This window comes from Procambarus clarkii, chromosome 57 (assembly GCF_040958095.1).
Source record: "Procambarus clarkii isolate CNS0578487 chromosome 57, FALCON_Pclarkii_2.0, whole genome shotgun sequence".
Taxonomy (NCBI): domain Eukaryota; kingdom Metazoa; phylum Arthropoda; class Malacostraca; order Decapoda; family Cambaridae; genus Procambarus; species Procambarus clarkii.
In genome coordinates this window covers 15,039,048-15,054,088 of record NC_091206.1, presented here as the reverse complement: position 1 = coordinate 15,054,088, position 15,041 = coordinate 15,039,048, and the positions used below count along the sequence as shown (strand labels likewise).

The following is a 15,041-nucleotide window of genomic DNA, read 5'->3' as shown; positions in this document are numbered from 1 at the left end:
ATAATCATTTTCGTCCTCAAGATCATTTGTAGACCATTAGTGGCAAATGAATTATGATATTGTATATCACTAAGTTTTTATGACAAGAAAATATTTGTTCCCAGTTTTTGTGGCGACTGTAAACAAATGGTTTTGATTAGAAGCTGATTGGCTGTTGGTACGAGGTCACCAGGTAATGTCTCCTCTGGATGTTGGGTGATTCAGAGTGCCGGAGTGGTAGGCAGTGCGGGCGAGTGCGACGGTGTGCATGTAACAAGACGATATATACATTTAGATTCAAATTCAGATTCAGATTCAGATTCTTTATTTAGGACAGGTACATACGTTTCAGATGAGTTACAAACATAATGTTGGATTGAAAGAAAAAGCTGGTACATACAACACCTAAAGCCCCAAACACCTTTACGGTGTTACAGCCACTAGTACGCGTAGCGTTTCGGGTTTCGGGCACACATGTGGTGTGCAGGTGTGTATTCGGTCTTGAAGGTGTGTATTCGGCCGTGCAGGTGTGTATTCGGTCGTGCAGGTGTGTATTCGGCCGTGCAGGTGTGTATTCGGCCTTGAAGGTGTGTATTCGGCCTTGAAGGTGTGTATTCGGCCGTGCAGGTGTGCCCGGCGTGCAAGTGTTTGTGGGTGTGTGTGTGTGTGTGCATCATGCAGCGTCCAGGTATGTGTGTGTGTACTAGTGTTTGTGTGAGCGGGCATGTGCGTGCGTGAGTGCGCCAACAGCAAGTATGGCTGCTTCTGTTGTGGTCGATAAGAAAGGTGTTCCAAGGCAAGAAAAAATCCGAGACGAATAGTAAGTTCCAATCCAATAACCAGTAATATATAAGTGTCGATTAAGCATAACAGTGTTGTTGGTGCAAGCGTTGAGAACCTCGAATCTGAGCCTCGATCTCGCTGGAACATTTGAAAGCCTCGACTTCAGATGCCTGAGGAGCTGACAGCACTCCAAATGATGTTTAATTTAATCCCAATCTATACTTGTAAATCTCAGATGGGCAAAGGATTCAGGACCCAATATATATATTTCTTTAATCCCACTGCGGTGAAGATCGTAACTAATTATTAATGATGAACTCTTCTACCAATAAACTATTATAATAACTTCAGAACGTTATGGGCCCTTCTGGTATAAGAAAATTAAATATTAAGACGCTAATCTTATCGCCATAAAGTGTGTTCGTGTGATCTAAGACACTCGGCGTTACGTTTCATATAAAGCTTGGCTCAGACTGGATTACTATGACGAGAGCTTTGACGATGCAACACCAGACTAAGAGATGGCAGCACCACTGAGGTGAACCTCTTAAATATGCTGCGACTGTGTGACCTTTACATTCGCAGGGGCTGGTCGAACTCTCGTCTGGGGCAGTATCGAGAGAACAGAGTGAAGGACTGGCCAGTCTGGAGGAAAAGACTGGTAAGTTCTGTTAGTAAACTGTTCAGTGCTAAGGAAAATATCGAGGTAAAATAGCTGCAAGTGACTTGCCGTATCGGACTGTCCGCTTTGGCTTCCCTAAACTTGGCAGAGGAGAGGGAATATAGTAACCATCAAATATGGAGACTATGAGAGGCGGCCCCATACCGCTATCTTACAACTAAAATGTCAGGACTCCTGAACATTGGGACCCGCGTTGCTAGCGTGCGACGACGGAGCCGCCGCCCAAGGTCTTCTTCGGCCCATTCATCCCCCACTCACTCCTCCGGCCGCGCCTCCCTCGCTTGCCCGTCCTCCGCGAAGACTGCCCTTTCCCCCTCCAGGAGTGCCCCGACGACGCCAGGACATACAAGTACTTCATCAGCCTTTTCCTTCCACCGGCGGCCAGGCCAGCTGGGGTCTCTTGCCACGCCACTGACGCCTCGAGAAGCCTGTCCCTCCCTCGCCGACTTAAGAGCCAAAGCGTCTTCACGCACCCCTTGGGCATCGCCGAAGAGATCACGCTCCCCTTCGCCATCGCCAAAGGGTTCGCGATTTCCTTCGCCAGCAACTAATGAATCTTGGGAGCCGTCTACTTCAGTTAAGGATGTACCAGCGTCGTCTCCATCGTCGCAGTTGAAGGGTTCACGGACACCGTCGATCTCAACTAGAGGTTCCCGCTCACCCTCTCCAAGGGGATCACGTACCCACTCCCACTCGCCAGAGGGCTCTCATAAGCCGTCGTCGAGGGCGTGCCACAAATCCACGGCGTCGGTGAGGGAGTCGCCATCCAGCACACCACAGACGCCAGCTGGGCCTCTCCCCTGGGCTTCCTATAGCACCTTTGACTTTGATCCACTCCCCTGGGGCCTCACTCACGTCCAGCACCAGGTAAATGTGAAAATTATAATCTACCGATTATATTAAAAAAAATTGTAATCTGTGGATTCTAAAATATGTTCAATGTGAAGACCAAGACGCATTTTTATCATTTGAACCGAAACTACCTTAGCTGTCTGCCCTCCCCTAACTATACCAATTATTTCTCAATATGCCTAACGTAAGTAAAGCTAGGCCTAATTAAGTAATTATGCAGTCAATATAACAATATGATTAAAGTGAACTAATTTTCAAAATATTTATAAATAAATTAATTCTGCCAGTTCGACAAATCGATTTTTGCCTACTAGGCCTAGTAGTGTGAATCTAGCTATAAAATAATATATATTTGTTCCTAACTTCTTAAATACACTATTGTTGATATTGATTATCATAAGAATAAGTCCACTATTGAACTACTTTTGTCAGTTATTGACTTGTGGAATCGAGAAACTTTTTTTTATTGTGTACAACACCATACCCCCAAGGTGAGGGAATATATATATATATATATATATATATATATATATATATATATATATATATATATATATATATATATATATATATAATATAAAGTTGTGAGGGTACCACCTCTGGTGTAAATGTGGGGACCCATAGCCTCGGAGAAGAAAATAAGGAGTATTCAGAGAAGACCTTGTGGTTTCTCAGTGAACACTAATATTTTCTTCTACCACCCCCATTCTTTTGTATACACACATATATATTTGTTTTATTTAAACTTTGTTACGTAAAAGGAGTTACATATATAGTACAAAGGCGATTTTCAAAGTTGTAGAGTTCCTCCAGCTCCTCAGATGGCGGGCAGAAACCCTGAATGCAGTGTGCATTTCCTCTCTGTATCGCCACGCTGAGGCGCTGGAAAAGGAAGCTGGCAGCTCTAGGGGGGGGGGGGTCTCTTGTTGTTTCAATTAGCCTAGAACCCAGTTTCTTAAAAAAACTGGTGGCATTCTTGCCCCAGGCGTCGAGTGTCTCAGAAGCAAAATTGTAGTGGTGATCCAGTTTTCTGTACTTATGGGATTTGGCTGATTCCCTGTGAGTGGCAGTGCCACCCAGTTGTGCAACACTGTAATCAATGTAGGTGTTAGCCAGGGGTTGATACGCACGTGTAGTCCCATACCAACTGCTTGTCATTCTTCCAGAGGTTCACTGTGATACCATCTGGACGACCAATAAAAACATCAGGGTTACGTGGAGTTAGGTAACGGGGCTCTCTTTCAGCTGGGCATCCAGCTGTGGTGAGGCTCCTCTTGATGATGTCGTTAACTTCACTGTGTCTCGAGTGCCATCCCCCTGTGCTTTGGCAGAGTAGGCCATGGTGGCCGTACCTGTCAGCCACCACCTCGCCGCAAATACACCTATATCTGGTGTGGATTGTGGCAGCAAGGCGGACGGCCACAGCAATTCGGAGGGCGTGTGGTGTGAGACGTGTGCCAGTTGCCGACATTGGGGTTGCTAACAGGAAATCCCCTGCATGTGGTGCTGCTACTGCTGTGAGGCGAGCAATGTCGTGTTGTGTTGTTGCAGCACCCAGGCACTCTGCAGCAACTTGGTCTACAATGGGGCCATCCCAGCTGGATTATTTGTGAGCTTTTGAGGGTGGTGGTTGAGGTAATGAAGAAGAGAGGTGGTGGATGAGGTGAAAATAATTTTTTAATAAGTTTAGGAAAAATATTCTTTATTCGTTCAAAAAGGTTGAAAAGTTGGATTTTAAGGTTAGGGAACTTCAAGCTGATCAGGATGGTAAGACCTGTAAATTTTTCAGTTTATAGTAAATTTTACTGTAAAACCAACAATGTTTTTCCTTAATGATTACAATTAAAGGTTTATTCATCCACATTTGTTCTTTTTTGTGTGTGTTTTGGTAGTTCAAACTCTTGAGATGAGACGTAAATTGAAATTATTTAATATTACATGTTTGTTCTGTTTTGTTTGCAGATTTCAAATAGTTATGGAAATAAATTTTGTTAGTAATATTTGTTACTTTGAGCTCAGTTGTCGTTCATTACCGAAGTGGTCAATTAGGAGAGATAAACTCAGTTCCTGGAATTATGTTATCGAGAGGATTCCACATCACTAATTCTTCCGCTTATCAATTTTCCAATTTCGTGTTCTTTGGAATATTCTGAGAAATTCAGGATTGGCTATAAATTATTTGAAGGCAAATAACTGTATACTCATTACTAATTCTGATAAAGGGAGGGAAGCTGTAGTTTTGAATACATTTGATTACGTAAATAAAGTTAATTAGATTCTCAATGATTGCAACAATACTCAAATTAGAATACACATTTAATGGCACTTCAAGTAATTGAAGGAAAAATGACATTTTATCTGTTGAAAGTTTAGTTACACACACACACACACACACACACACACACACACACACACACACACACACACACACAACACACACACAGTAGAAAACAAGGTGTGTGTGTGTGTGTGTTTTCCCTATTAGTTGCTGTAATCGTTGGTCTCTGGCTCACACCAGTCACGGCTCTTCTGTGCAATAGTTTACAACCAAGGTTTCTCCCATATTTTTTTATTTTAAATGTATACCTTATTTAATTACTGGTATATATATATATCAATCCTGACATTGAGTCTACACATTCCTTTTTGGTTCTCTAACTCACAATCATTATATATACCCGTCCTGTGATCCGGGGATATTCGCACAAAGAGCCGTAAACCGTATTTACCGATATACTTTCAACATATACGGTATACATATACATATATACTGTATGATAGAGCCCAATAGGCTCAGGAATCTGTACACCAGTTGATTGACAGTTGAGAGGCGGGACCACAGAGCCAGAGCTCAGCCCCCGCAAACACAACTAGGTGAGTGCTGAGCTTACGTCCCCATGGCTCATGTGCGGGATTAAAGTATTCTTATGGTTGGTCAGTCAGCTATTACTGTGACCTGAATAACCCTCCAGAGGTTGATAGGTCATCGGTACAACACTAAGCAAACCGGTCCTGTCTCTTACATATTATTTGAGTGTCAGATTTTAGCTTGTAATTTGTATTTCTTAATTTGTCAAAGTTGAAGAGGACCCTCTCCAATACCATGAGTCTCTACTAAGTTCAAGTATGTTTATTGAGACAAGAAAGAAAAACATCTCAAAGGGATAGAGTAGCTTAGGCTATTTCTACCCTCCCATCTCTCTACCTACCTGTCTCTTATGCCTGAGGAAGAGAAACAAAACCCTTACTGGAGTCTTGGCATATTATATCCTTACCACTGTCCTATGCCTCAAGAATGACTCAAAGAATTAATGAAGATTTGTCAAGTACCGGTCAAACTAATGTTCTGATTATTAACTTAACTGGACACAGGTTAGGTTACTACTAACCTGTTCACCCGACAGATTTACACCTGCCTACAAAACCTATTTTTTAACTAATTTGTAGAAAAACATACGAAGAATTGTGTAGGAAATAAAGTTCAAATTCCTGTTTGCCAAAGTTTTGGGTGTGAAGGCCCGTGGCTGCGTTCCTTCTTTCTCTACACAATATTAAAACAAAATACAGCAAAAGCATTTTTCTGTTTACTCGTATGGGGTCAATAAAATCATATAGAATACAATAATTTGTATTTACAACACTGTGATTTATATTAGAACACGGCGCTGTGACCCATGTAAGAACATGTCCCCTGTGACCCATGTAAGAACATGGACCCTGTGACCTATGTAAGAACACGATCCCTGTGACCTATGTAAGAACACGACCCAAGTAAGAACACGGTCCCTGTGACCCATGTAAGAACACGGCCCCCTGTGACCCATGTAAGAACACGGCCCCCTGTGACCCATGTAAGAACACGGCCCCCTGTGACCCATGTAAGAACACGGCCCCTGTGACCCATGTAAGAACACGGCCCCCTGTGACCAATGTAAGAATACGGCCCCCTGTGACCCATGTAAGAACACGGCCCCCTGTGACCCATGTAAGAACACGGCCCCTGTGACCCATGTAAGAACCCGGCCCCCTGTGACCCATGTAAGAACACGGCCCCTGTGACCCATGTAAGAACCCGGCCCCCTGTGACCCATGTAAGAACACGGCCCCTGTGACCCATGTAAGAACCCGGCCCCCTGTGACCCATGTAAGAACCCGGCCCCCTGTGACCCATGTAAGAACCCGGCGCCACACACACTCAGGAGTACTATTGATTGCAACTATCAAGGCAGTTGCCTGAATAATTGAAACTCAGCAACACGTTCTTAACTATTTGTTCAATCAATTGACCTGATTTCTTGCCATTTGATTCTGAGGGCCTCAGTTTGCCTTCTGAGGGCCTCGGTCTGCCTTCTGAGGGCCTCGGTCTGCCTTCTGAGGGCCTCGGTCTGCCTTCTGAGGGCCTCAGTCTGCCTTCTGAGGGCCTTGGTCTGTCTTCTGAGGGCCTCAGTCTGTCTTCTGAGGGCCTCGGGTCTGCCTTCTGAGTGCCTCGGGTCTGCCTTCTGAGGGCCTCGGGTCTGCCTTCTGAGTGCCTCGGGTCTGCCTTCTCGGGGCCTCGGTCTGTCTTCTCAGGGCCTCGGGTCTGCCTTCTCAGGGCCTAGGGTCTGCCTTCTCAGGGCCTAGGGTCTGCCTTTTCAGGGCCTCGGTCTGCCTTCTCAGGGCCTCGGTCTGCCTTCTCAGGGCCTCGGTCTGCCTTCTTAGAGCCTCGGGTCTGCCTTTTCAGGGCCTCGGGTCTGCCTTCTCAGGGCCTCGGTCTGCCTTCTCAGGGCCTCGGTCTGCCTTCTCAGGGCCTAGGGTCTGCCTTCTCAGGGCCTCGGTCTGCCTTCTCAGGGCCTCGGTCTGCCTTCTCAGGGCCTAGGGTCTGCCTTCTTAGGGCCTCAGTCTGCCTTCTCAGGGCCTCAGTCTGCCTTCTCAGGGCCTCGGTCTGCCTTCTTAGAGCCTCGGGTCTGCCTTCTCAGGGCCTCGGGTCTGCCTTCTCAGGGCCTGGAGTCTGCCTGTCGACCACCTTCCTTGACGTAAATTAATTTCAGGAGACTTTTAAGCGTCTATCACCATCATGGTCCAGCCCGCTCTCTTGATTTGCTACTCCGTCAAAAAACCCATCCTTGTAACCTAGGCAGAAAGATATGAACCCAAACAACCTACCTAACCTATCGAGTCCCCCATGCATATAAAACGTAGATACTGAGAAAAAGTAACGGCTCGATTAATTTGATACACAAACCTGATGTTGATGATTGGTCTTGGAACGTTTTAGAAACGTTCCAAGGTTTATTTAGAACGCTTTTAGAACGTTTTAGGTTTATTTCCGTCATCTCCAGATATAGCAAGTGACCGTTCATGTGTCATGCATGGCGGGGTGGCCGGCGGCCAGCTTCCCCATCTGTATGTCTTATAATAGCAACACGTCTGTTGTTCTTCCTGTCTATAGGTATCACTTCAGGGAAATATATTTGGGAGGAATAGTTATCTGGGTGTTAGTCAGCTGTCACGGGCTGCTTCCTGGGAGTGGAGGCCTGGTCAAGGACCGGGCCGCGGGGACACTAAAAAAAGCCCCGAAATCATGTCAAGATAACGTCAAGATAAGGGAAGGGGGGGGGGGGTGATGATCCCTTTCCGTAAAAGGAATATGCATTTCCGGGTTAAAAAATTCCTCCTGAAGTGTCGTCTGCGTCACCTTTCTAAGTTAGACCTGTTTCTGGCCTTTTCAGAAAGGTCAAAGGGCAAAGGAACATTTTCAAGCAGACTTTGTATCCCTCGGGAGTCAATTGATCTATTCCTGGCGTGAAAGTTTTGAGCCTCAAGGCAGTTTATCATTGGATGTTTGCAAGTTCTGTTTATTTTTTTCTAGTTAATTTTCTTATTGAAATTTTATTGAATAGCCTCTTTAGTTTGATATTTTTTTGTACATATTACGAGTACTGATGTTAGTTGCTCTTCAATGAACTCGCGATGAGAGTATGTGGCATCTTAATTTGTAAAGTCCCTGATTATTTCTTCATTGTGGAGATCAGATCTAGAGTATCTTCGTTCCTAGTCGACTCTATTACCTGCTCGTTGAGCGAAAATTTGTCACAGAATCTAAGTAGTTCTCTGGCCTGATCTAAGTAGTTCTCTGGCCTGATCTAAGTAGTTCTCTGACCTGATCTAAGTAGTTCTCTGACCTGATCTAAGTAGTTCTCTGGCCTGATCTAAGTATTTCTCTGACCTGATCTAAGTAGTTCTCTGACCTGATCTAAGTAGTCCTCTGACCTGATCTAAGTAGTTCTCTGACCTGATCTAAGTAGTCCTCTGACCTGATCTAAGTAGTTCTCTGACCTGATCTAAGTAGTCCTCTGACCTGATCTAAGTAGTTCTCTAAGTAGTTGGTTATTTCTAGATTTATTTCCTGATAAACCGTTATTGTATGCAACTCTCCATCTTAGACTCGTCAGGTTCCAGTTTCCACGGAAGATAACATCAGGTACTAGGTTTGGCAGCTTGTCGAGGCTGTTCTCTATTTTGTTTATCTGTTTATTTCTTTATCTCTTTCCTGTTTATCTGTTCTGTGAATCCTTCAAGCGTTGCATCTGGCTGTTTATATGTTAGAATAATAACTAAGTTTATTTTCTTTATTTTTATTCCAAGTACGTTTGTCACCTCAGTTGTAGAGTTTAGGAGCTCCGAGGTGTTGTTGTTGTTATAGATTTAGCTACTCGGAACAAGTTCCAAGTAGCACGGGCTATGGTGAGCCCGTAGTGGACTTACCTGGCACAGGAGCGGGGCTTTGAACTCCCAGCATACAAGGTCTTTAATATACAATTCTACTCCTCCATGTGACCTAGTTACTGTATCACATATATAAATTATATATGTGATTTAGTCAGAGCTCCCAATACTGCCTTAGTCTCTTTGAGGAGGCCATTTAAGCACTTTGTCCTTGTATTTCGACAAAGATAAATACTGTCTGTTACACTTTCCTATCTGCTGTCATCGTTATACGAATATACTGTGTACACATTTTTACACTTTACACTTTTCCGAGCAGGTATTTCCTGTACAGATTAGTTTATACTAATTTACCCAAATGAGTTCATCTTATGTTACAACATCGGAGAACATCGGTGAAATTCACACAAATGTAATAGGGGAAACAGAGATGAGGGATGGATGGGGGTGAGAGAAGACGTGGTTTCGGTTTTAAGGTGGACGGGGGGTAGGGAAGGCAAAGATATTTATCAAGAGAAAACTCTAAGCCAGTATAGCACAGACGGGAGACATCTCCCGTCACACAGGGTGCAGTCGCACCTCCACAGATCTCCAGTATCAGCTCTTGATACTGGTAATGGCTCAAAAGGGCCACCACTTACGGGCTATTCATGCCCGTGCCATCTTTTGAGTGGCTTAATCTTCATCAATCAATCAGCCAGTATAGCTATATAGCAAATGTAAGGTATACGAGATCAAGGAGCTGGAATATGAGGACGGAGGGAGGGAAAGCAACGGAGCCCAAGCACATAGATCATCGGGGCTCGAACGTAGACTTTGCAAGGAAGGGAACTCTCAGTTGTAGCTTTAAACCTCATTCGTTTATATCTGTAATTTATTTTTTATCAGCGATGATCACTACAGAGTTAATCTCACCGCCTTGTTTATCAGCTCCACTGATCGCCCCCACGCTGCAGGCGGTGTTTTGCTGTCCGTTTTGTCTCAACTAGTTTGGCCTTTTATTCTTTTATTTGGACTGTCTCCTTCTCTGTCACTGTCTGACCGTCAGCATGTTGCCATACTAGCCGAGTGTGTGCGTGCGTGTCTCTGTGTGTACGTGCATGGACGCATGTATCTATATATACATGAATTAATTTTACAGATTCACTTGTAAACCCTCTTTTAACCTTAACCCGGGGCAGTGGGAGAACTCCCGTGATTACATCCCAAGAACAGAGGAGAGAGAGAGAGAGAGAGAGAGAGAGAGAGAGAGAGAGAGAGAGAGAGAGAGAGAGAGAGAGAGAGAGAGAGAGAGAGAGAGAGAGAGAGAGAGAGAGGAGAGAGAGAGGTGTAGTGATGCCGGGAGTCTGCCTCTTCCTCTCTACCTGGCGCTTGCAGTGGCAGTTGTGTGGTCGGCTCCAATCTGGTTGTGTCGCTACCATTTTCCCTCCATCCTGGATACTCGGCTCGGGTTCCAGGTATTCACATCCACTGGCACTGGCCTTGGTAACATTTGACAAATGAATGTTGAGGGCATGTCTCTCTTGACACGACAGTTGAGGTATTGGCCGTCCCCAGACAGTGGAATTGTGGGAATGTTGGTTCCATGTGACAGTGGAATGTTGAATAGTTGATGCCTTTGGGTTGAGTTCGTCGTTGGACTTTGACTCTAGGTTTCAATAGCTTCCGCGCCCTATGAAGGCGTGGTCACATATTAGCCCCTGGTAAGGTGTCTTGATAATGTTTGGCTTCGTTGATGTTTCGGTCACCAGTTGCTTCGGTCGCTTCATTATATATTCAATTTCAAATTCAAAGACTAATGTTGACCAGGCCACACACAAGAAGGTGAAGGGACGACGACGTTTCGGTCCGTCCTGGACCATTCTCAAGTCGATTGTGACTATCAAAAACTAATTGTGATTGTGATTATCAAAGACTAATAATATAGCCGAGTGTAGATAATGTTAAATGGCGAGTGTGACTGGTGAGTCAAGTGTCGAAGCGCCTCTTTACCTTGAGCACTTGCCACGACACAGGGTACAAGAACATCCAACAGTTTCCCCTACAAGTTGTGCATATGTAGTTCTCATATGCAATGTGGTGCTGTGTTTCTCTGACGCTGTGCTGCAACACCGAGTTATCTTTACTTGTTACTTGTCGATTGATGAAGATGTAGCCCTCCCCAAGAGGTGGCACGGGCATGAACAGCTGGTAACTTACTTGTCGCCATCTCTCTCTCTCTCTCTCTCTCTCTCTCTCTCTCTCTCTCTCTCTCTCTCTCTCTCTCTCTCTCTCTCTCTCATACACACACTCATTGTTGATGATGTTGTAGGGACTGTGAGCTGTTTGGTTTTAGATCATGTGTATTGGACGGTTTAAGATGTGAGAGTGAGGGGAAATGAGTGTATGACTTTGAGTGTGGTGTGTGGGCATGATTTATGGGGTGCCCGGCACGGCAGTGGGTGTAATGATGGAGAATGAATAAACAGAGATACAGGAGCACTGAGATCTTCACTTGACCTTGCAAGAGTGTTCAATTCCATCCATAACTCTCCATTTACATATATGTAAATTATGTTCCTCATACCTTATGGTAGCTCATGAGTACCTCACTATGATAAGGTCCTTTTAGCGCAAGATGGTTCAAGTTCAAGTATGTTTATTGAGACAAGAAAATACATCTCAAAGGGATAGAGTAGCTTAGGCTATTTCTACCCCCGCTAGAAGATGGTATGGGAGTCATGGCAGCATGGGGTCTATGGTGCTAATGGGGACATTTCCATTCTGGTAAGTGTGGTGTTGAGAGGCGGGTTGTAGTGTGGTCCCTCCCACCTGTTGTGATCAACCGGTGGATCAACAGGTGTGGTGAAGAGCACAGGAGGAGGAGGAGGAAGAGAAGCAGCAGGAAGAGGGAGCAGGGAGGCAGGACAGGGAGGAGAGAAAATGAGGAAGAGAAGAAGGAGGAGGTAGACAAAAAAGAGGTAGAAAGGGAAGCAGAGAAAAGAATATACAAGAGACAGGAGGGAGAGAAGAGGTGTTCAGCTTTAAGCCTCCGCAGGTGATAAGTGATGAACAAGTGGCTCTGGTATGTTGGTGAACACTCAGCTGTGCGTTGAACACATGACTCATGTGTTGGTGAACATTAAGCTGGTGTATTGAACACATGAGTCACGTGGTGGTGGCACTTAAGAGAGAGAGGTGCAGGAAATAGGGAGCCAGTGAGTGATAAAGGGAGGGAGGGAGGAAGGAGGGAGTGAGAGAGGGAGTGAGAGAGAGAGAGGGAGGGAGGGAGAGAGAGAGATGAGGGCAGGGAGGTCTGTGGTCGGGATTTTGAACGATAGGGTCCTCGACCAACCTCCTTCCCCCCCCTCCCTATACCTCCCTCGTCACTATACCCCAGTGTCACTATATCATGCGTCACCATACGCCAGTCGTATAGTGACGCCCTATCACTAGCCTGGCCTGCGGCGAGGCTAGAAATGACATGCTACTCTCCCACGCTGCCGTTGTGCGCCGCTCTCTCCCTCCCACACTCTCTCCCGGGCTCTCCCACACTCTCGTCGACCCCTTACAGGTGTCTCCCATCACTAACACCCGTCCCCCTTCCTTGCAGGTGTCCGTGGACGACCGACGACAGCTGTTCTCTGCAGGGAAGCTCAACGCGGAGAGCGGGATGTCGGCCTACGGCTCAATCGTCTATCAGATGCGGGATGCGAACATGGACTCCAGCAACACCTGCGAGTTCGTATACAAGGCCCTCAAGGTCATCAGTAAGACAGGTTCGTCCTTTTAGTTACCAGGGGCCAGATTCACGAAGCAGTTACGCAAATACTTACGAACGTGTACATCTTTCCTCAATCATTGACGGCTTTGGTTACATTTATTAAACAGTTTACAAGCATGAAAACTTGCCAATCAACTGTTGTTATTGTTATAAACAGCCTCCTGGTGCTTCGGAGCTCATTAACTGTTTAATAATTGTAAACAAAGCCGCCGAAGATTGAGGAAAGATGTACAGGTTCGTAAGTTCTGGCGTAACTGCTTCGTGAATCTGGCCCTCAGAGCGCACTGGAACATCTGGCAGAATAACTGTACCAGGCTACGAGGCGGGCTTCTAGAGCTAGATCTCGGCCCTTATAGACATTGCTGTTAAAACACAATTAGGTAAGCACACTCACACTCACACACACACACACTCCCCTCTGGGGAGCCGGTGGCCGAGCGGACAGCACGCTGGGCACGTGATCCTGTGGTCCTAGGGTCCGATCCCGGGCGCCGGCGAGAAACGATGGGCATAGTTTCTTTCACCCTATGCCCCTATTACCTAGCAGTGTAATAGGTACATGGGAGTTAGTCATCTATCACGGGCTGCTTCCTGGGGTGTATGTGTGTGTGGTGTGGAAAAAAAAATAGTAGTAGTAGTAGAAACAGTTGAGAGGCGGGACCAAAGAGCCAAAGTTCAACCCCCGCAAGCACAATTAGGTGAGTACAATTAGGTGAGTACACATACACACACACACACACACACACACACACACACACACACACACACACAACAGTGTCAGTGTCAGTGTCAGTGTCAGAGTAGTTAGTAAATGGAATGCATTAGGAAGTGATGTGGTGGAGGCTGACTCCATACACAGTTTCAAATGTAGATATGATAGAGCCCAATAGGCTCAGGAATCTGTACACCAGTTGATTGACGGTTGAGAGGCGGGACCAAAGAGCCAGAGCTCAACCCCCGCAAGCACAATTAGGTGAGTACAATTAGGTGAGTACACACACACACACACACACACACACACACACACACACACACACACACACACACACACACACACACACACACACACACACACACACAGACCAGACACACACACACACAGACACACACACACACACACACACACACACACACACACACACACACACACACACACACACGCACACACACACACACACACACACGCACACACACACACTAACTCGACGACGTTTCATAAAGCAGCAAAACTGTAAATTGAACTTAACGAGCGCCTCGACCCTCGAAACTCGTTACTGCGTCATTTCACGTTAATTAAACGGCTAAAATGGAATTTGAGGAGTGATTACTAACCTCGCCCTGTTTTTCCTGCTATGTTTTTCATGTTTTATTATTATTATTATTATTATTCCCGCTGTGTTTTTCTAGGTGATTTTTTTTCAACTGTGTTCACCTAATTGTGCTGGGTTTTTTCCGGTCGAGTTGTGTGATTTGCTTGTTAGCTTGTTTGTGGCACTGGCTCTGTGGACTTTGAGAAGCCCCGTCTTAAGATACCAGCACAGATCTATCTTGAGGTTATCTTGAGATGATTTCGGGGCTTTAGTGTCCCCGCGGCCCGGCCCTCGACCAGGCCAGGAAGGCCCAACTTCCCCCAGGAAGCAGCCCGTAACAGCTGACTAACACCCAGGTACCTATTTTACTGCTAGGTAACAAGAGTATAGGGTGAAAGAAACTCTGCCCATTGTTTCTCGCCGGCGCCCGGGATCGGACCCCAGGACCACAGGATCACAAGTCCAGCATGCTGTCCGCTCGGCCGACCGGCTCCAGTCTTTCCAGATGGAAAGAGTGCAAAGGCAATTGCAATTTCTCAAGTAGAAAGTTAACAAGAAGTGAGCCATCATTGCCAAGAAAATGATGAAAACTGAAACGAAAAAAAAATGCTAGATTTGGCATCTTGAAAGACGAGGGTTGAGACGATGAGTCACAACAGCCTGGCTGAACATTATACATCCAATCCAGATATCTAAAAAATGAAGAATTGACGAAGTTTCGATCCTGTTGTGGACCATTCCTACCTTTCTCCACCTTCTCCACCCTTCCCTACTCTTCACGACTTTCGTTTCATCCCTGTAACCATGAATGTCATATTATATTATATATCATATATATATATATATATGCGAACAAGCCTGAATGGTCCCCAGGACTATATGCGAATGAAAACTCACACCCCAGAAGTGACTCGAACCCATACTCCCAGAAGCAACGCAACTGGTAACTACAGGGCGCCTTAATCCA

The 15,041-nt window shown here is 45.6% G+C and overlaps 1 protein-coding gene across 1 annotated transcript in view; it reads left to right on the top strand.

Annotated features, from left to right (window-relative positions):
* Positions 1-15,041, top strand: part of LOC123745012 (uncharacterized) — a 206,025-nt gene that overhangs the window by 179,404 nt on the left and 11,580 nt on the right. Inside the window, exon 4 of the mRNA XM_069306324.1 lies at positions 12,594-12,759. Within this exon, the coding sequence (XP_069162425.1) occupies positions 12,594-12,759 (166 nt within the window). The remainder of the gene's footprint in view (positions 1-12,593; positions 12,760-15,041) is intronic.